The sequence below is a fragment of the Taeniopygia guttata genome, chromosome 3 (assembly GCF_048771995.1).
Source record: "Taeniopygia guttata chromosome 3, bTaeGut7.mat, whole genome shotgun sequence".
Taxonomy (NCBI): Eukaryota; Metazoa; Chordata; class Aves; order Passeriformes; family Estrildidae; genus Taeniopygia; species Taeniopygia guttata.
The window spans coordinates 75552841-75575448 of record NC_133027.1 but is presented as its reverse complement, the minus strand read 5'-3'; the positions used below and the strand labels follow the sequence as shown (position 1 = coordinate 75575448).

The following is a 22608-nucleotide window of genomic DNA, read 5'->3' as shown; positions in this document are numbered from 1 at the left end:
CCGGCGCCTTTTCCCGGTCCTCTCCAGCGGAGCCGAAGAAGGGGATGGCGGGCTCACGCCCCGAGGGCAAAAAGACTCTAAATTCCTCCCGAAGTCGTCAAGCGTCCAAGCGTGAAAAGGCAATATTTTAAAATAATGTTAATTCTCTTGCCGTCTTAAAAACATTAATGATACTTTGAGCTCTTTGATTACTTTAAGTATCGTGAATAAGGGCAGGTAGCCAGGAGAAGAGACAGACACACTGAGACCTAGGGTCTGTCTCACTCAGACTTAGTAGACAAGTGCTGCCTGGTTTGGTAATGAAGAGTACAGTCCAGAGATCCTTCTTCTAGTGTCAATGCCTTCTGTGACAGAGCTAATGCTCATTCTGCCGGTGGAGGTTTGTTGTTTGTTTGGGGCTTGCTTTTGGTTTTTGTGATATCCAAGACTGCAATTTCCTATCTTTTCAAGTACCCTAGCCAACAACAGAAGCTTGGAGAAGTTTCATGGAGCAGTAATGAGTAAACATATATTTCCTATGGATCCAAGATGATTACCACCACTCCAAGTTAGCCTTAGAAGTCATGGCATATAATTTCTACAGCATTTACTTCAAAGTACTGAAGTACAGGGTACCAAAACCTTATCACAAAATGGGTAGCGTGTATGCAATCCACATGGACAGATCGTCACACCTATAGTTCCACACTATCGGTATTACTATACTGTGAAGATTCCCCAGCTGTGAGCTCTTGGAATACTCAGACACAGTAAACAAAGACAGGATGAGAAGGAGCAAAAGATACAGGCAGAACAAAACAGACTGTACCCTGTATGCAGATGGACAAAGTAAACCCTTAAATGTTCAGGGGAGAAAAAAGCCAAGGAAGGCACATGATGTAACAAACAGGCCAAAGTTCATATAGAAGCATACCAGTAGTACATGGAACTTTTCGTTCTTGAACCCATTCTCTCATGATGATCTAAGTGTTAACAGATGAATGGTAACATCATAATTTACCACAGTGGATAAATGAATAAATAAATTTTGAATAACCAATGTAATTCTAATTAAAGACTACAGTGAAGGTGATTGTGTATGACCAGAACTGGTGGGTGATGGGCAAAAGCAACCCTGGCGCAAATGAAAGCCTGGCCCTGTCGCACTAGGGATGGAATGGGACGGGATGGGATCTTTTAAGTCAGCTTCCCAGTCAGCAGCAGCGACTGGGGAAGGGGCAGTCACTTCCAGGACAATGCCCATAACTGCCTACGCATATCCTACTTCCTCTTCAATGCAAGTTGAAAACTAAAAGGAACTAAAAATTCACTCAAGGGTGCCTCAGCACCCAAGAGCTACAGGCAGAGTTGGAATAGCCGTCCCTACATCACACACCACTAGCAAGCCCAAGAGCCTGCTGAGAGGCCAGAACTGCCTGCCCCCCCCCCATCACCAGCAGGAAGGGTGACTCCCTGGCAATTTATTGTTACTAATCAGTTAAAAGTCGTGGCTTAGTTGGAAGTCGAGCTGCAAAATAATGCAATCACCCTGTACAAAGCTTCCTCAAAAGTTGTTGCTATGTTTTGCAACATACACTGAGATTTAACAGGAACATACTGTACCTCAATTTGTCTCCTTAGCCTGAACTCTGGATACTAAAAACACTGAGGTTTTCCCATTCCTGACCCTGAAGATCACATCTTTTCAAAGCCCTTCCTTCTTCTAGGTTTGTGGATCAACAGAAAAAAAAATCCAAACCAACTCAGTTTTGAACACACATACGTAAGCACATCCATCCAGCAAGAAAAAGAACCTCCTGCAATATAATATCAACCATCAAACATTAAAGATTTTACTTTGTTCCAGAATAACTTGGATAGTTCTTAGCTGAAAAAATTAGAAATGAGAACCTCTTACTGGAGCCAGGCAAAGTGTTAGAGTACTTCAATCTATTTCCAGATTAAGTCAGAATGAACAGTTTGTCTAAATACTAAAAGAACCTTTAAGGTCAGTTCTACAAATCTATTAAACAAATTTGGATATAGTCATACACACACATTTATGCTTTCATTTTTATTCAAGTGAAATGCTGAAATTTTCAGCCCTCTTTAGCTGATTCTCAAAGAAGAATGTATTAGGCACTTTTAAAATGAATTTATTTCACAAGTCCCATACATTAGCCATAAGTTTTTTTAGTAAAAAGTATTTAAGTATGAAAGTTAAAAAAAAAAAACATTTAAAATACAACTTTTTTAATAAAATCCAACAAGTTTAAACATACTTTTCACATTCTCAATAAGTTTTTTCCATAAGGCACATGTGTAGACACTTCAAAGAAGAAGTTAATTACAACCTTCCAAATCTTTACAATGTTTATAAAACCTGTCTTTGGAAAAGCATACAATAGATAATACACAAACATAAATGGCACACTGCAAGTTTTAGACAGAACTGCAAATGAAATCTTTATGCATATTACCCAGGCCTTAGTGACTTGCCTCCACTGGGGAATAAACTAAGGGGATTACAAAGTAGTGTTAAGACTACTCTGTACTAAGTATTTAAATGTACTTTCTCATTTAAAAAAAGCCTGGAAGTTCCAGGGTAAACACAAATAATTCTCCAAATTATTTTATAAAGTGTTTCTAGTAAAAATTATTTAATCTCCCAAGTGCAAAAGGCAAGGAAAATACTGAACTCCCACTGGGTATTTCAGAACTGGAAAAGTAGAGATTTTTAAGCAAAATTTACAGAGGAAAAAGTTGCCTTTTAAAGTGGACAGTGGTTCCTGGGTTTAATTTACCCTAGACAGGATGAGAAGCATTTAATCACAGCATCCCTTAAAAAAAAAAAAAAAATTGTTATTTTGTTTATAAACATCTAAACAAACCATTACCTATTTACAATTACAAATATGGCAGAAACTAAAGACATATCAATAGCTAATCAACAGCAGGATCTGTGTGTGAGTGCCTCCGCCAACTTACTAAGGAGTGGAATTTGTATTCTGTTGCTAGTCAGTTTCAAAAATAAAGAAACGTACTATCATCACTCTGTAAAGTCACTCCGCCTGTATGGGTTTTGGTTTTATTGCATTTGTTGTTTTCATTTGGATCTGGTTTGGTGGGGCTTTTTGTTGCCAGGTCAACAGGAGAGCTACCATTAATTTAGGAAAAAACAAACAGAAACCAACAACCCCCACCCCAAAAAACCCATGAACAAGTAAAATGTTCTGAATAGCAAACCATGAATAGAGTTAAACCAAGGAATGATAATTTCATGAAATCAAGAGAAATGCATACTTTAAACAAATGACACAATACTATTCTCTGGCACTTAGCATGGTTTAGATCATTGTTCCCATAAGAAAGGCAGTCTATGCATCAAATTTATGATACCACTCCACAAAAGCAAATAACTCAGTAATCCCTAAAGAAATCAGTGTTACTAAAAGCAGTCTGTATAAAATTCAGTTCTTTAGCTCATAAAATCTAATAGATAGATAAACCCAAAGGAGTTAACTGATGCACATAGCCTAGTTTTTTTTTTCTGCCGAGAACTTAGAAGTACTGTTGACAGGGAAGAAAAAGTCAGAAAGACCAGAAGCTCAACTTGCTTTCTCTACAGAGAAAGCAATAAAATAAAAAAAAAAAAAAAAAAAAAAAAAGACAAGAAAAAAAGAAATGAACCTACTGAGACTGTCTCACAGCCACTGGACCTATATGAATTCAGAATACTACTTCTGTCTGGGTTAGTCTGAGTTGTCAGAAATAGTAAAGTGACAGTTTGAAGCCTGAGTTCAATTATTTTATTCACTGTAATTATCAACAACTATCTTAAAAAAAAATCCTTCCTAGATGAAATCTGAAACTGCAAAAAAACAGAACAGATTTTTTGGCGATGCTACAGGAAAATATCAGATGAAAGGGATAGACAATACTTTGTATTCTTTTCCCCCACACCTCTACTACAGCAAGCCTCATTAAATGATATGGAAGTGCTTAATTTTTTTAAAAAAACTCACTGTCAGGAAGTTCAAACTGCCTTTTACATGAATCATAGAAAGATTCTTACATTTGATTACATACATGTGTTTTCACTAAGTGTTTGGTCTGCTTTCATTCCCTTTTTGTACACACAAGAATGAAAAAAAAGAGGAGCAGAGAGGAGCTTGCCAAACTGGAAGTAAAGACAAAGCATTGCCTTTTCCCCTCCTAAAAACGATGGAGGAATTCAGAAATAGAAACAGAAGCTGCCCCTATGTTGCTTATTTGCTTTTAACATGGACCTCAGATCCTAAGTTATCTTTAATTTTAGTATCAGAAAAGTCACTATTGCATCACTATATTGTTAAATCATTGGAGACATTATTGAAACAAAACCTTGATTAATTTTCAGTGGTAGAAACTAGAGAGAAATTTATTAAAGAGAATTACTGTGTATTGTACTTCTATTTAAAGCTTATATTAAGCATGACTTTTAAGTTCAGCTATGCCATTTTCTAAAAATTAAAAGGAGGATGCTTTATTTTTCCACACACAAAGTACATAATGCCTTTCCTCAGCATAAAAGTAACTGACTTTTGTTAAGATAGAAATTATTATGCAGACTCACCTTGCAAAAGGAATATAAGACAGACTATACCTGAAAAAAAGAGGAAAAGGTGTATTTGTAGAGTGTTCATGTCTCTCCTAGAACCAAATTATTTCACTTTAGGCCAGGATTAATAAAAGCAACCTGCTGTAACAAAATTTTAAACAAGACTACCTGTTTAATTTAATGCTTACCTGAGAAAATAAGACATGTTTGGAAAAGAACTAAACAGTGACATGGATTTGGTGGTTTACTTTTTCTTTGTTTGGTCAAGTTTTTTTTTCTTTTAAATGTAGTTCCTAACTTTTTTCCCATATGAACTTAAAAAATAGATTTACTATTGCCAAATCCAAAAAGAATACAGATTCGTGGGAAAATGGTACTCAAGATGATAGAGACAACTTTTTCTAGTTTAAAAGACAATCTAAATTACTATGCAAATATACATCTAACATTATTTATGTAACTAAATAGAGATACATACTGTAGGATGAATAATATTCCACAACTGTGACACTCAATCAGCTGACAATTCTATTATTCTCTGAAACTTGCTTATCACAAGCCTCCAGGCAGTGTTCTGTTCTCATGCCCAGCCTGATCAAACCCCAGGACACTCAACAAATGTGAACTGTCTGCTGCAAACACACGCAGCACAGTCTGAGCTAGCGGTTCTCCCTCTATCTAGCACCATGCCAAACAATCCCTGTCCTGAACAAATGGTTCCTTGTCCTCAGACGCACGTTCAGTACAGACTGTGTACCCAGGGCAAGTTCAAGCAAGAACTGTGGTCACCTTGAGAGTGAGCACCAAGTAATTCACCTGGGACAAGGACACCAAGCATGTATCTCTGTGGAAAAGGCAGTCACTTCCAGAACTTCTGTCAGGCTTGCAAGCATTCACCTGATGGCACTCACACACTGCCAAAGCCAGCCCCCGAGCCCCTGGTCCTCACAGTACCTGCTGCACTAAATTCACCCTCTCACATCCACCCACTCTTTACCCAGTATATTCCTGGGGCAGGATGTACCCTGTGAAAATGTTCTTTCGTTTCTTTCATTTCAAAAATCAAAAACTAGTTAGAATTCAAAAAAGAGGAGAGTATACTTTTACAATACAGAAAAAGCATGACATTTTTTTTTTTTTGCATATGTATTCCTTTCATAAGGCTTCAGATATGTTCACACATTGCAGAATATACTTCAAATTACCATTTTTGCAAGACGACTGAATATAAATTTTGCTGGAGTTACACAACCTAGCTGAGAAAAAACAGATTGAGGCTAGCATTTGGGCACACTTATATATGAATCATATCTATAAAGGTTTATAATCATGCGGGTGTAGGGGCAGGGAGAAGAAATTAAAAGGAATTTTAAGACTCTTACCAGGTCATTGCCAAGAACTGCAATATGCAGAATAACATCGCCAAACCTTTTTTGTTCCACTAAACAAAAATAAAACAAATACAGCAAATTAGTACATTTTGCACCACACCAGCCTGTATTGCAAACAATTGGCACAGACTGAGCAATCAAGAATTGAGTTAGCTGAAAATGCCTAATTTCCTTGTCTTAGTTTGCTGTTTCTTTCCCAACAACTCTCCATTCATTTTATCCATCACTCCATTAGCATCATGCTATGTAAACCTTTTCTAGCTTTGGAAACACCTAACAAATCAGTGTTAACACACAATCACTTCACTGTACTTCTGCAAATATGGAAGTTCATGCCATTTACTTCTATGGAATGCAATCACAGTTAGCTTTCAACCAGGACGCCTGAAGATACTTCTGGCTTTTTTCTGTTGTCTTAAGCAGCTTAACATTCTGTATCCATGGCTTCTGAAGATGGCTATACACTCTGGTATTTTCTGACACAAGTGTGCATCATTGAAACAAAACAATATTTGAACTTGGTTTTCTTAGTTTTTATTCTAGAGATCTGCAGACTGAGCCCATTGCTCTAGATTTTGCATTCTCATCTACATCACATGCAGGTGGAAGGATGCATTTGCTTTTACAGCCACCAGGCTCATCACTACACCTGAGCTCAACTGCAGCCAACAAGAGAAACACCACACGAGTTCACCTTTCCTTCACCACTGAACTGTATCTTAAAGCTACAATACAATTAATAAACTAACCAACTGAGATTGCTTTTTAGAAAAAAAACTATTCTCACTTACCCAGAATACAGCACACAGAGTCAATATCAGGCAAAGCTGGGGTGAGGAGGAGAGACAAAGAAAAAAAGAATGAATACTCAAATACACAACAGATCAAGCACAGTAACCATTTCCATGTTTTCAATGGGCAATGAGCACTTGAAAATTGACTTATGGAACAAGCAGAGCCAAAGGCTGTCTCACAGTGACTGTATGATGAACTCCATGCTGTTTTTCAAAGAACAGTATGAGGTATGCATGGCCAGAAAGGCTGGGACAAGTCTTGAAAGGAAGACAAGGCAGGAGCTGACTTGAGGAACCAGCAGGAAGATAAGCTGCTGTGTGTAACCTTATTTGTTGGTTCTATTAAGAGGTGGGCTTAGATGATAAAGCTTTATTGAAAGGAATCAAGAAGTCTGGTAACTGCTACTCTCTTATTCCAGTACAGACTATAATTTTTAACCTGGCATTCATGACACCTGTCTCTGACAAGAAGGATGTTTGTATCGCTAAAACAACCCTTTATTAAAAATATCCATTCTCAATTACAGGAGCTGGTAAATACAGGACTTCTCTGCCAGTGCTTTTTCAACTTCTGACACTAATGAAGAGTCCACTAGGGAGCAGCTGCCTCGGGTACAGCAAAAAAGCTCACATGAAGCTTTGTTTGAGGTACTGAAACACTTTAGATGGCATGTTTCAATGATATGGTTTACTATGCCAAATAATCACACCATTTGTGCAAGATAAACCATCACTTAGAACTTTTCCACTAGATCTTAGCAGGCTTCCTCCATTTTTCATTACACATAGTACAAAACCACAAATCAATTTTCATTTGAAAAAAAATCTGTTGGTGTTTTATTGAAAGGGAGAAAAGTAACACATGCTTGAAATTTTCCAAACATGTTTGTGACTCCTGAACTGCCTACAATTCTAGCTTTGTGTTAGCATGGGAATTAAAACAGTCAAATTCATCCAAAGTTTTCAAAGCTTTAAATTTACCAGTTCTTCTGTGTTTTACTGAAATATCCATACTAAAAGTCTTGGCTCTCACCCAGTGTTCATGTTCATTATTAGATGAAACCTTTCATTCTCATTTTCCCAACTTTGCTGGTAGCCTCTCTGCACAGGTCTCTGATGTGTGCTCTGTTTTCTGTTCTCCTTCCATTTCCCTGATGTGTTTTGTTTTTACAGCCTTCAAAGTGAGTTATTTTCTTTGTCACCATGTCTGAGCACAATGGATGACAGGATCATCAGAGCAAAATGATTTTTGTGCCTGCTGTTTTAAGTGTCTGGCTTAGGCTCTCAGTTTCACTGGAAAAAGCCCAGAACTGTAAAGTGTTAGAGAATTTATGCTCAGCAAATACAGGCTCTAGGAGAACTGGAGATATTCTTGGACATTTTAAATTCACGCCTACAAAGTGTAACCCTCCTAGGACTTGTAACTTGGTACGAGTCGAAAATAGTGACAGAACAAAACAAGAATGCTCAAACAAAACCAAACCTCTGTTGAACAAAGTTTGGTGTCCAAGCAATGATCAAGTGACTTCAGGGGCAAATGTAATCTTCTCAAATGAGATTATAACCATATTTTTATGTAGGTGTGTGAGAGGAAGAACATGCAACCTCCATATGACAGCTATCCAGAAAGACTTTATGAAGACTTTCTTACTCACTAAACTAGACAAATAAGTTATATGATAGAGAATAGGAAAGCCAACTACATTTCAAAAATCAAAGTTGAAACAAATCAGTAGGAGCAAGAGAGAAAAGCATTAAATATAGAAGCAGCAAGGGGAGAAAGTTGTTTTAAATACATTATATAGAGTTTTGGGATAGGAATTCTGATACTGGGGAGATTTTTTCCACCCTTCTGGAAGAAGAAATGATGGTTGTGGAAGTAAAGGAGCCAGGGATATCACAATGGAGAACCTCAAAGCTGAACATGTGGCCTCCCAGACTTTGGGGAAATAAATTAATTTTCTCCATTTCTTTGGAAGTGCTGAACCTCTGACCTTTACAGACCAAGCTGCAGCCAAAAAACAACTGTCAAGCTACACTTGGTGGTCACCGACTTTCCACAATAGAAGCCTCTCCCCTTGTTCTTGAAGAAAATATTTTAGAAAATAAATTAAAAATAATTAACCTGCCATTATCATTACGTAAAAAATATTTTGTAAGGAACATTTTACTCCAAATGATTAATTAAAAAATAATAAACAACAAAACCACACATATTCATAGAAAGGAGCCAGATGATCTTTGTGACATACAGAGCTTAACAGGTTGACTGTCATTTCACTGCAGAAGGCAGAGACAGATTGAGAAATAATCTCACTTTAGAAAAGCAGCAAATTTAGCTTTCAGGCTAAAGGAAAACTTTTTAATAAAAGGAAAGAAAGTATATTTACCAACATCACAACCGTAGCTATTAATCGTTTTGGATCAAACATTGCTTTCAGTTGCTTCAGTGGCCCCATCAGGAAACATGTACTAATAGGAGATAAAAAACCAAAACAAATTGTAAATCACTTTCAAATAACTCTTTCTAAAAGACAGTAGGTAATTAACAAGTTTTCCAACAGATAGAAGACTACAAAGGCTTTAAAAAAAGATATTTCGGTGCTTAGCAACAGAGACTAACTAGAACAGAAGGTGAAATACTCCATGAATTTAGCCCTGGAAACAGTTTATGAGTCACCCTTGGTCACGAAATTCTTTCCAAAATATTACCATAGTGAAAAAAAAGTAACAGGCAAATACAAGAACACTTATATTGGTTGAGATAAGAGAGGACAGAGTGTGACAAGGATATACTTAAGGAATAACAGAAGAGCATGGAAGCAAATCAGTTTTCATGAATTCTTTCATCAAATAAGAAAAAACACATTTCCACTAATAATCTGTTTGATGGGACTGAATGTAATTTATAAATAAAGATGATTAAGAAAGCATTGCAGTTACAGTTAAATTTAAATCATCTTAAGAGATACTAAATGGGGGGAGATTGAACAATGACTATAAGTAGCTCTACATGAATTTAGAGATGGGTGGGTGGTCAAAGATGTTTGTTATGATGATTGTTATTTTAAGATGGCAAGCACAATAATAGACAGAAAAAAAGAAAAAGAGAAAACTCAACTGCAGAAGCACATGAGATCATATCCAAGATTTCAGGAAAGATAATGGGAACAAATATAGTGCTTAGAGCTTTTTACATTACCAAAACAAAACATTATAAGTGTGGCAGTGTTTATCAAGTTGAAGTCAGTGAATTTTGTGTTGAAGCTATTATAACAACTGACTTGCCAAAATAATGTCAAGATTACAAAGACCAACCTGCTCTAGAAAATTTTTGTTTAACAGTAATTTTTTTTTTTACCCAGGCAGGATGCAAGTAGCTACAATCAAAGTTACAGGGAAGCTCTAACTCCTTTAGTCAAACTCAGCAAGCAAAAAGGCAGGAAAAAGTTCAGTAGTTTGTATTAATCCTCCTGCTTTTTTCTACTCTGTAGTTAACTTGAAGGGAGAATGAAAACCATCAGCAACATCACATGCTGTACCTTTTTATGCAAAGAAATGCCATCTGAACTAAGAGTTCACAACCTCAGGAGTATTTCTCTGGCTTCAAATATTTGAGATGATTATCTTTCTTCCTTGTCCTTCTCCTTTGTAGAAAACACAACAATTTAATGAGAGAGTTCAAATGCCTGTAATCTTGTGGTGGTCTGCTTTACTACAGAGCAGAAAATCTAGTCTAACTTCTCTTCTAGTAATTCATTTTTATATGAAATGAAGCAGGGAAGAGTTTGACAGAGCTTCCTCCTGAAACCAATCATAAGCCTTCTATGACGGATGAAATATGGGAATCCACATTCCAGGTAGTCAATAGAACTCAATCTTCCACATCCAAATGTTCTCCTACCAGCAACTTGGCACATCTGTCTCCTTCACTTTTTTTATCTTATGCAGACAGACCTCAAATGTCCATATTAAATGAAAAAAAGTTTTCACAGTTCAATAGAAAAAGAAAAGTGTTATATTCACTGTAATCCAAACGAATTTATTCTCAGTAATTTTTCATCTTGTCTGCTGAGCCATAAAATTAAATTAAGACAAAAGAAAAGGGGACATGAATAACTAGAAGAAAATACTAATTAGCTAGTGGAAGGATAGGGATGAGGAAAATATAGTAGTAAAAAGGAATTAACTTTTGGCCACATAAAATAGGCAGAAAAAAATATACAAAACAAAATGCGTTGTTTGTAATCTGATTCATATTAAGAAGACCGACATCACAAGACCTGCTCCAGAGACAAGAAGAGATTCCATATGGAGCAGAAAGAAAGGCTGGAAAAAAAAATTCTAGACATCCTCCAGTTACACAGAATCATTCTTTTAGATACACCATTCTGTAGAGACACACTTACCATCCCTGAGAACAATCAAGTAAGTATCATTGTTTTCATGTCCATGGTTAGAAAACAACAGTAAAAACAAGCTAGAGGAGACTAAACGGGCTAGTAAGAGTGGTAACTGCATTTTGGTTTAAATACAGACTTGCAAACAAGATTGGAAAAGTTTAAATCTGCTTGTCAATTTGGGACTTCATTGTCATCTCCTACTGTTCTTAGAAGACAGTTGCCTATATTTTATATCCAAAAGGAGTACTGAAGGAAAAATGGGCCTCTTTTTTCTTCTAATTTTAGCTGGAGTGCAGACTAAAGTTTTTCAGCAGTCTCCTGAAAAAAAAAAATACTGGTCTGCAAAAACTTTCCTCTTAACTCAATTAGGCTTGATTAGTACTAAGTTTCTAAAATGCTCATTTAATTTGAAGAAGTGAAAACACACTCAAAGTAGCAGGTAAAAACAACACAACCAAAAAACCTCACCCAAACCAACAACAAAGAATAAAAAGTAAAATAAGGGAGAGAAAGGCAAACACTCAGCTTTGCCTATCTCCAGTATTAACTTTTTGTCTTGTTTTAGTATGAGATGGAATGGTTCCACAATTGAGACTCAGTATCAGTACAGACATTAGTCTCCTAACAAATTTGTTGAAGAAAAACAGTAGCTTTATGGTTCTCAAGTGTTAATGCCATATTACATGAGTTCTAACAAATTAACAAAGCTTTGACTCAAAAATTAAGCTACTTGACTAAAGTCAGAGTCCATGAAAGTCAAGACCAGAGACTCCATGGGGTTTGAGTCCCATGACCATGCCTCAACTACACTAAGATAATAACAGAAGGAAGAAAAACAGAAATTGAAAATACTTTAGGGACATTAGGTTGTTTCTTATGTGTCTTTCAAACCGTGAAAGCAAAGTTTTCAATCTTAAGAAGGTCCCTTTTAGAGGCAAATCTTTTAGGACTGTCATGTGGAACATTTCAAAGAATCAGAGAGCTTAAAAATACACTATGAGCAAATTTTAGATTCTGCCTTCAGCCTTATAGTCAAAACAAGGATTTCCTGAATGTTTCCATTTTGAAAGTTTTCTTGGAAACAAGATGATCTCTCTGTTAAAAGCAAAAAGCTCCTTCCACTAACAAAGTATCCACACAGAGGTCAGACTACCAGTTTGCTCCTGAAGCTGAGGTACTTCTGTACCTGGAAGAAGGACTTGGATGTAAAAAGTACAAAACATTCAGCCAGCAATTTGTTATTCATACTTCAGATACCAGTTGTGATGCGCCCACAAACAGGCATGTAAAGTAACTGATAAACAATAAAACTGTGAAACAAACAAGTTTTTGTTATTAGCATTCAATAAAAAACAAGGTTGTTTACACACAACATAGACAGCACTCTAGAGTAAAAGCAAATGGAAATGTAGCTGAAAAGGAGGGTACACTTCTAAAACCAACAACTAAGAAACCATACCTGGCGAGAGCAGCAATATTTCCCAGGGTATAGAACACTGCAAAAAGTTTGATCCCCTTTGGGAGCCATAGCAATGCTGTTCCCTATAAAAGACAGGTTATTGGCACGTTTGCAATTAGTTAATTCAATTTATTTAGATTTTATAGTCTATACATACAACTTCATACTATGAAGAACATAATTCTGACATACTAGGAGAGCATACTGCTCTCAGAGTTGCAGCAGTCACCACCCAGCACACTTCTATTGCCACCTGCTGGCAAACAATGTGTTGGGTCACTGGATTTCTGGATATTTTTACAACTAGGCAGTTTATTTATATTACTGAACACATTTATTTGTACTGTTTATACCCTATTTCACAACACTTCCACTTTTGTTACAATGCCCCATTGTACATCCTACATCTCTGCACACAAGATAAAATGTCATAAAGCTGCACTAATATTCACCATCTCCTTTTTCCTCCAAACAACCATTTAGACTTGCAGCCTAAACACACACAGGCTGAACAGAAACATTTTAGAACTCTTACTTCCAGATATCTCTTCTTTCCACTGAACTATAAAAAATCCAAAGCCTTCTGCTTATCACAGCTCCCTATGATGACCAGGGAGAAAAGGAATCCTAGGAAAGGGAATTTAAGATCCCCTAGATACAACTGCCAGAGCCAGGGGCTGGGGGCACCTCCCACTAGACCAGGCTGCTCAAAGCCCCATTCAGCCTGGCTTTGAACAGTGCCAGGGATGGGGCATCCACAACTTCTCTGGACAACCTGTTCTAGTGCCTCACAATAAAGAATTTCTTCCTTATATCCTAAATATCTCTTTTCAATTTGTACCCATTACTCCTCGTCCTGTCACTACAGCTCCTAATGAAGAGCCCCTTCCTGACTTGCCTGTAGGCCTCCTTCAGATACTGGAAGGTTGCTATGAGGTCTCCACACAACCTTCTCTCCTCCAGGCTGCACAGAGTGCTGTACAGAGTACTCCAACTTTCTCAGCCTGCCAAAGCCCAAACAAAGCCTCCACCAGAAGCAAAACAAACTGTGATTTGCACACTCTGTCATGAAAAAACCCAACCAAAAAAGCAACTGCATTCTACTCAATTTCCGTGGAAATCTGTAGTGAAAAGAAAGGGAAAGAGGGAGGAAGAAAGAGGGAGGGAGGAAAAGGGGTGGGAAAAGGAAAAGCGAGAAGGAGGAAAAGGAGAGGACTTCCTCAATATTTATTCAGCTATTTCTGGGAGTTTCCATGCAGCTGAAAAACTGCCTTCTTGTGCAAGTTACCTGTCTCAGATTTTGACAGAGCCAGGCAATTAATAGATCTAAACTCTTAACTGCAGGCTGCAGACTCCTGCCAGCCCCTGAAGTTCAGGAATGAACACGTAAGATCTGCTGACTGTAAAGGAGTGCAGCAGGTTTTTCAAGTGTCAACACACTACCACACCTATTGATTTGTTGAGTGTGACATGCTATACTTGTGGTTTCTTCAGCCTTTAAAAACCTTTCAAGCTTCCTCCCTATTTTTCCCTCTTATTGAAGGGAAAAAATAAGATGGGTACATACCTCTTTCCTAATACACCAATTACAAAAATAGACCATATTTTGTCAGTGTTCAGTCATTTTCGTAAGAAAATGTATTATGCTACAGTAAAAATGCTCACTTCTGAATTGGAAGAAAAATGGCCAAAATCATAATTTAGAGATCAACAGCCAATTACACATTTAATGTCCAGTTAAATAAATGCACACAAAATTTAGAATGCAGGATAAAGCAAACGCAGAATCACACATAAAATAGGAATATGAATGAGGTTCAACTGTAGAACAATAATAAAGTGCAAGGAAAAAAAATAACCATACTTACAAGAAAAGAACACAAAATGCCAGTAACAAAGCATATGGCAAACCATCTGACTCGAGTACCAAAGCTGAGTGTTGAGGCATCAAGGACCTTAATAAGAAGGAAGGAAAAAGAAATTACAAACCCAGTTTAGAACAATCTAAAGGACATTTTTTATTTACCACTGAAGTCCTTAATTTCAAACAAAATTATTTTTAGCTGGAAATTGTATATGAACTCTTTCATATTACAAAATCATATTATCAATCTGGAACACATGGAAACATATTTACAAACAAACAAAAAAGACAAAACCCATAAAGGGTATATCCTGGCATACAAGCAATGCTGTTTCACTTTCAAACAGATTTTTTAATCATTACACAATTGAAAATAGCCACAAATGTACTAAATCAAAAGAATGAATGGACCTTCCAGCAATTTGCAGAGGAATTTATCCATTTGTGCAACACTGTAGGTTCCTAAGACATTACCACCTTCCCCTATTACTAGTGACGATCCCTTGTACACATTAATGCCAGTATTCACTGCAGGCATTACAACTCCAATTTCTCTTCCAATTACCTTCGCAAAGGTATAGGATTAACACAGTTAGTCTCATCAGACTAAGCTAATTTGCTGAAAGGGAATATTTCACTTCCTGTTTCTCCAAAGTGCCACCTGACACAGCTCCTGACATGAGAGCAGAATTAGGGTTCCCTCTATTCCGTTGACTTGGCTAATGAGCCAAGCCAGCTCTGCAAGCTGTCAGAAAAGCAGCAGGGTTGATCTAAGGAAAGAGGCAGGGCCATATATCTGGCAGAAAGGCCCCCTTCAGCAGAAATGATTTGTTAGATATACTCAGCTCAACTCCACCCACACTGTAAGAACAATGCATTTCATCTTACTCCAGGTCACTACAATTAAATGTACATTCTGTTCTAAACCGGCCTATTAACTGAAGTGCTGTTTCAGTTTACATAAAATTACTTTAAAAAAATAACTTTCCTAGTTGTTCAGATGTCACAGGCAAACTTGCTCTCTTGTTATCTAGTCAACAGGTATTTTAGTCAAGACTTATTAAAAAAATATACATGATAGACCTTCCCCAGCCAGTGAGTATGATATTTCTCCTTATCTCTTGAGAAATTTCTTTTTCAGGCCGTGGTAAGCTAACCAAGGAAATCTGGTTACTACTTCGAACAATTTCACCTCTGTACAAATGAGGAATCTGTATCAAGTTAATTAAAAACTGCTGCATGCACACACACATAAAGGTGCTGTGAGGTCAGAAGATGCCACTTACCTTGCCAGGTCCAACACTTTATCCTTATGTATGCATTAAAGAAACAGATAAAAACAGTAACTGAAAAATGGTTTAGTATTTTAAATCGTATTTGGTAGTCAATAGTCCTGAATGTCTGCATTTTTAAGAAGAGTAGGAATAGCTGGTAGCACACAGCTGAAGATGCCCATTTCAATCATGTCTTTAGTTACACTTAGTCATGCAACTAATCACAAGCGCACATACACACAAGGAGTAAAAATCCTGTCCATCTGTGTTCAGAAATAAAGTGTAGATAGGCCAGTAACATCAGTAAACACAACAAACACATTTCAGATTGTCTAAAAAATAGGGAAAGGATGAAGATAAATCCTTTATTCATGTGCATCAGGCTTATTGCTCCCACTTACTGCTCTTCAACTTCTAATCTTATTATCTGACAGTGCTCCTGAAGTGACTACCAGGAGATTTCATTCTTCAAATAAATTTGAAAACAGCTTTATCTTCAGTAAAATCCCTAACAGTTAAGAGGTGAAAAAAAACCAGCACAAGAAATGAGAGAACCACACAAAGGCTTGGAGCAAAAAAATACCACAAACCCCAGTAAGTTTGATACATTTATTGGTTTTAACTCTTAAAAACTGATTGACAATATATGCACATCAACTACAGGAAGATAAGCTGTGGCATGAGGGCTGCCAGAGCATTCTGTGCAATAATAAGACTAAATACATTAAATGGTATTAAAATGAAGGCTCATCCTTCCAACAATTGCCAATGATGTCACCATTTATGTTTGTCAAGCTGAACCTATTTAAACAGTTTGAAATCATGAAACTGGGATCTGGTAATGCATTTTCTTAGTCCCTAATACCTCAGGGGACTGAGGGGAGACCTCATTGCAGTCTACAGCGTCCTCATGAGAGGAAGCAGAGGGGCAGACACTGATCACTTCTCTGTGGTGACCAGTGACATGACATGAAGGAACAGCTGAAACTATGAAAGGAGGTTTAGGCTGGATATTAGAAAAAGGTTCTTCACCCAGAGGGGTGGCTGGACACCCGAACAGGCTCCCAGGGAAGTGTCACAGCACATGCCTGAGAGAGCTCAAGAAGCATTTTGGACAATGCTCTCAGGCACATGGTACCATCTTGGGGATGGTGCTGCGCAGAGCCAGGAGCAGGACTCGATGGTCCTTGTGGGTCCCTTCCATGTCTGGATATTTTACAGTTTATATTTTTTTGGGTTTCACTGAAACAATGGAACTCACTGCCTTTCCAAGATGCCTGCTTCAACACTGCAGAGAAGCACCTTGCTGCAAAAGCTGAGTTACAGATACACAGTTCAGCTGCGTAAACCACAGACACCAGCCTGTGCTCAAATGCCAGGCTTACTCTAGAAGCTGAGGACCTGACACTGCAGGGGCCCTGCCACACATGCTGCAGGCAGTAATTTCTATACTAGGGACCATGGGACTATGAACCCTAAGATAAAGAAAGTCTAAGCTGCCCTTGCAACAAAAGCAGGAAACAACTCAAAGGTGCTAAAGATTCTTTTTGTGTGTCTGACATAGTTTATACAGCTAATCCCAGATTTCAGATAAAAAGAGTTGTCATTGCAGTCTACGGTATTTGCATTAGCAAAAGCTTTTACTTAGGAGATGGAAAACATTTCCAGGCAAGTTCCACATCTGTAGTCTGTTAGAGAACAGTAATGGTGGCAAGGGAATTCCTGTAAAACACACCCTTCTTGCTATACTGCTTATCAGCTTGTTTCTAACAAGAAAAAGAAAAAATTAAATTGAAATCAACAAAAGGAAATCCTTAGTTTTCACTTGCTAAATTTTAATGCCAAACTCCTGGGCAAGAAGTAAAGTTTTTTATTCACAGGCTATTCAAGCTAATAGTATATGAAAGAAATGACCAAGACATCCAAAAAACAAGAGGAAACCCTAAGTGGCAACTGGAATCTGGAATGGAGACTTTCAGAAACAGGCTTGCAATAACAGCATCACTGCTGAAGAGTTTGCACTGGACACACAATAAATAAAATGAATGATAATCCACAAGATTGCTTTTGATCAAAAATAGTTCTTGTGGCTCTGAACATCCACATAGGCTCCCCCCACATATTAATGATCATTTAACAGTTTTCCATGTAGGCAAACAGAAAAACAGAACCCCTTCATTCTACTAATCTGGAAGTTAACAATTACACCTTTTCTCTATGGTAAATATGCAAGTTATAGAGAAAATCCAAAGAAATTCTGAGTAAATTTGCAGAACTGAGTTTCTAAACCATAGTGAAAAAATACTTATAGAGCTATATTCTCATCTTTCCCTAACAGGTCTCCGTATATGTATTTCTAGCACCAGTTGAGATTAAAATACAAGAAGTGTAACATAAATTAAATATAAGAAATGCAATTACTGTATGTAATATAAAATTTCTTATAAAAATATAAGAAATACCTGGTCTACACCTCTTTAGTGAAATCTTATTGAGTGCTTTAAGCAGCTGTCAGCTGTCATGCAACATCCAATGTGTCACACAGACTGATTTACATTAGTTTTGGTGTCGATAAAAATAGCAGCATAATGCTGCTCTGAAAACATCATAGCACTGCTACATTTATTATTTTTGATCTTTTTGGTAATTAATTCCTTTTTTAAAAAATATATTTAGAATAATGAATCTAACTGCAGCATGAAACAACAGCTGGTCATCTGAAGAGTTTAGAAAGTACAGGAAGACTTCACTGAATCATCACACAGTTTTTTCATTACAGACTTGTCTTCTACTTAGCATGAATGACTTGCGACTTCATGATAACAGTTCTGCAAAAAAACCAAAGGAAAGAATCCAGAGATATCTACGGACATGAACCATATGATGGCTATTACACAACTATCAGATATTCCAAAGAGAGGGCCTTTGTTTTCAGCCAAACACATGACTCGTCTCCAGAAAGATCATGGAAACAGTTGAAGATTCTACACATACAATGCATAAACTCACACTTTCTTTCATAGCCCCACCTCTTACCAAGTGTTCCTCTCTGCTTGGGTGCACATACATTTTTGCTTTAATACACACACTTTAAAAATAGTCAGCACCACTCAGCTCTAGCTTTAGTGAATGTCATGTATGAATTTCCTCTCTAAAGAGAGGCTTGATTTCCACTGCTCTACAAACACATTGCTACTTTGAGAGAAAATTACAGCTAAGAAACTACCTGACCTAAATACTTGACCTTATTTTTTTTAAGGCAAGGGTTATTTATTTATTTTAAATATCTTTCTGGTTCATCTCAGCATGAAGGTCCAAAGACACATTTATAAGTTTTCTTCTATCCTGTACCAGACAGGCTTTAAGTATAGGCAGATTTTTCTTATTTAAAGTCTTTTCTGGCTATAACAGTATCATTACATGCAATAGCGAAATCCTATATAGTTTAATTAACATTTAACAAATGAAACACATTCTTAGCTCAGTTCTCTCCTCAGGATATAAAACTCAAATATAAGAACATTAAAATGTAGGCATTTATCTACTAATTGGCACTTTAAAACAACTATCACAGCACCAAGTAAAGGCAAACTCTATGTAACTCTATGCGCCTTGCATGAAATGTGCCTTATCCTGATGGCAGGATAATCAATTCGCTTGGAACTGAACTGAGATTAAGAGAAATGTAAGTATTTCTTTGATAACACTGAGAAGAGCAGAAGGTGAAACATCCCTCCCAAATGCTGGCAGCCAGTTCTGGTGTGTAAGGGCACAGATTCTACACTGCTTCCAGGATCAGTGCCCACAATTTAGGTACTTTGCTGTGCAAGAGAGGCCAAATTCATGAACCTTGAAGACCAACGGCAACTCAGTGTAAAACTAAATGAAGCATGACAGCAGCAAGCTGCTAGAACTAATATTATAACAGCTATGCTCAGCTTGTGCTTGTTCACCAAGGTTTGTTAGCCGCAGCTGAGATCCCAGCTACATTCCAGCCTCCTCCTCCAGCATGCTCCAGCACCCTGGAAGGAGCAAGCAGCAGCAAGATATTCCTTGATGTGGGGCACTTTGACCTGCAGTCACATGAGTTAAGAAGGAGCTAAAGGAATGGTCCTTTGTGAGCGTGTTCAGCTTTGCTTCAACCTAGAGATTAGCTCTCAGGAATGTATGGTCTTCAAATACAGTAAAAGCGAAACAAAAAAACCGCTGACGATGAAGAAGACAGTGGGAAGGAAACAGAAAAATTAAACCATAATTAAGGAGTAAGAACCAAAAAGTTACTTCAGCAGAATGTACACAAAACGATTTTTGTCTAAACAAACCCTTTTTTTCTGAAAATTTAAGGACATAAGGGAATGGAGAAGCAAATTATACTGAATTGCAGATTCAGTCGGGTTGGAAAGGAACACAGTATGTTATCTGGTCCCTGCTTAAGCACAAGGAAAACTTGTAGAAACGGAAGGACCCCATACCACCAACACAGCTAAAAGCTTCACACAAGAGCAATTCACCAAAACTCATCCTCCGGGCAAAGCCTGCTGCCCACAGCCCTCGTCCCTCGGCGCACGCCGCAAACTTTGGTCCCTGCTTTGCCTGTGGAGCTCTGCCACGGTCGGGCAGGCAGCGGGAAGCGGGGTGTGCGTGTGCGCAGGCCGGGCACGGGGGGAGGCGGCGCGGGGAACGCGGGGCAGCGCCGGGAACGCGGGGCAGCGCCGGGAACGCGGGGCAGCGCCGGGAACGCGGGGCAGCGCCGGGAACGCGGGGCAGCGCCGGGAACGCGGAGCAGCTCCGAGCCACGGGCCCCGAGCCGGGCCCGGCGCGGGGAGGCTCCGGCGCCGCTCCACCCCGCGCCGGGGAGGGAGAGCGGGCTCTCGCCGGGCCGTACCTGCGCCGTCAGTCCCTGCTCCTCATCGTCCTGCCCAGCCAGCACCCGCCGCAGCTTCTCCATGCCGGGGGTCGGGATGGGCGGGACGGGGCCGCGCTCCGCCGCGGGCCGCCGGCCCAGCCGGGAAGTGACGCACGCCCCGAGGCGGCGGCGGCGGGGCCGCGCCTGCGCAGTCGCGGCCGCTGCCGCCCGCGGGACTGCGGGCGCGGCAGGGAGGGAGGCCCGCTGCCGCCCTCGCTGGAGGCACCGGGAGGAAGAAGGGTCCTTCAGCCTGACCCCGCTTCATCGCCGCCCGCGGAACCGGCCTTCCGGTGGCAGCGTGATCTGCATGAGCGCGATGAACACAGCCCCGCGGCTACGCAGCGCCCTGGTAGAACCGCGTTGGGACACGCGGTACCTCGTACAGGTGGAACTTCCTCAGCATCAGTTTTTGCCCGTTGCCTGTGGTCCTGTTGCTTGGCACCACCGAGCCAGAGCCTGGCGCTCCAAATGATGCACAGGAAGTTCCAGCTGAATACGGGACACTTGTCCTTACTGTGCAGGCGATCTAGCACTGAAACAGATTGTCCCGACAGGTTGTATAGTCTCCCTCAGTGGACGTGTCCAAGAACCATCTGGATGCGATCCTGTGCCGTGCGCTCTCGGATGACCCTGGAGCAGCGTGGTTGCGAGCAGCCGGCGGTGTGTGCCGTAGCCCGGCTGTTCCGGGCCACGGGCAGGCGGGCGGGATTTGGTCACTCGCTGCCAGCCCGCAGGCACGCTGCGACCGCAGCGCCAGCAGCTTCGGCCCGCCGGGAAGCGGGGGTGCCTGAGGGGCCCAGCGCCCACTTGTGAGCAAGCCAGGTGTTCTTCCAGCTAGAATGGGTTGGGCAGGGAGAAATGGGATTGCAGAGAAGGTGTTCACACCTTCCTCCAGAGATTCCCAGTGTGGCCCCGTTAAACTCTGCCCCTGTAGGAAGGGGTGGGGCAGATGCCACCACGCTGCCCGGTGCCTTAGCTTTGCGTGCGCGATCCCAGCAACACTCCATCCCCCATGCCCTGTTCAAGCCTGGTCATTCCGTGTAAGTCTCCCTGGCCTGCTCTGTTCAGACGCTGACTGTGTGTCCTCTGGGGCTGTTTCTGCATGTGTGTGTCTGCCCTTGAACCAACACGTCACCACTGGCCTGGGTCGTTTGCAGGGAGAATGAGGCTGGTGGCTGGAGGAAAGGATCGAGGTGTCACATGCAAAGTGACAGCAGACAGCAGTGTTGGGCTGGGACAGGAGAGGGAGATGGGTGATAAGGGCTGTGTAACATGCTGCTGTGTGAATGAAACTTGATAAAAGCCAGGGCAGCAGAGCCCCAGTGAGGCCCTTAGGACAGAAACATTCCCTTCCCACCCTCCTCCCCTTCTCACACACACTTAGGAAGTTTCCCATGTGCCTTCTACCTTGGCTTTTAGATGAAACACTTGGAATAAACTGTACCTTTCCAGCCTGATAACAGGCCATTAGCATCACAGGAAGCTTTAGATCAAGGCTGAAATTAATAATGGAAGAAACACTTGTAGACATGGCTGCATGGAAGTAACCAAAGAGCTGCAGAATGTCACCTGAGCCAGGCAGCATTGCTCATACCTTGTGAGGACCTGTGCAAGGAGGACAGTGTGTAAGGGAACAACATAACCATAGCCCTGCAAGAAGGGGTGGAGAAATGGGAGAAAGAATTGAGAGGGTGTGTCTGAGTGTGCACAAATCATCTTTCTTAGTAGCCCCCAGAATTGTACAAAATGATTAGTTACAGAAGTGTTTTCATTCCAAAGCATATACGAGAGCAAAATATAAAACCAAGAAAGTTATCTTTGGTTTTTTTACCCCCCTCCCAATTTATAGATAGATATGGGCAGATGCAGAAAATTGAAATCTGAGTCTAACCTTCTGGTCTACATGTCTTTAAGCAGGAGTGGTTGGCTGTGCCTTAG

At 39.8% G+C, this 22608-nt stretch overlaps 1 protein-coding gene across 14 annotated transcripts in view; it reads right to left on the bottom strand.

The window, feature by feature from the left end:
- The window catches only part of SFT2D1 (SFT2 domain containing 1), a 100089-nt gene extending 79275 nt beyond the window's left edge, over positions 1-20814 (bottom strand). For 13 of the 14 annotated variants that reach the window (XR_012054652.1, XR_012054654.1, XR_012054653.1 and 10 more), the window contains exons 1-7: positions 20650-20814; positions 14495-14581; positions 12627-12709; positions 9155-9236; positions 6762-6797; positions 5962-6020; positions 4595-4624 (exon numbers count right to left, since the gene is read on the bottom strand). Coding sequence is in view for 2 of the 14 variants with exons in the window: in XM_072925994.1 (XP_072782095.1) it covers positions 4595-4624; positions 5962-6020; positions 6762-6797; positions 9155-9236; positions 12627-12709; positions 14495-14581; positions 20650-20712 (440 nt within the window). In the remaining 12 variants the exon portion in view is untranslated. 14 annotated transcript variants of the gene reach the window in all.
- Between the last annotated feature and the right edge of the window lie 1794 nt (positions 20815-22608).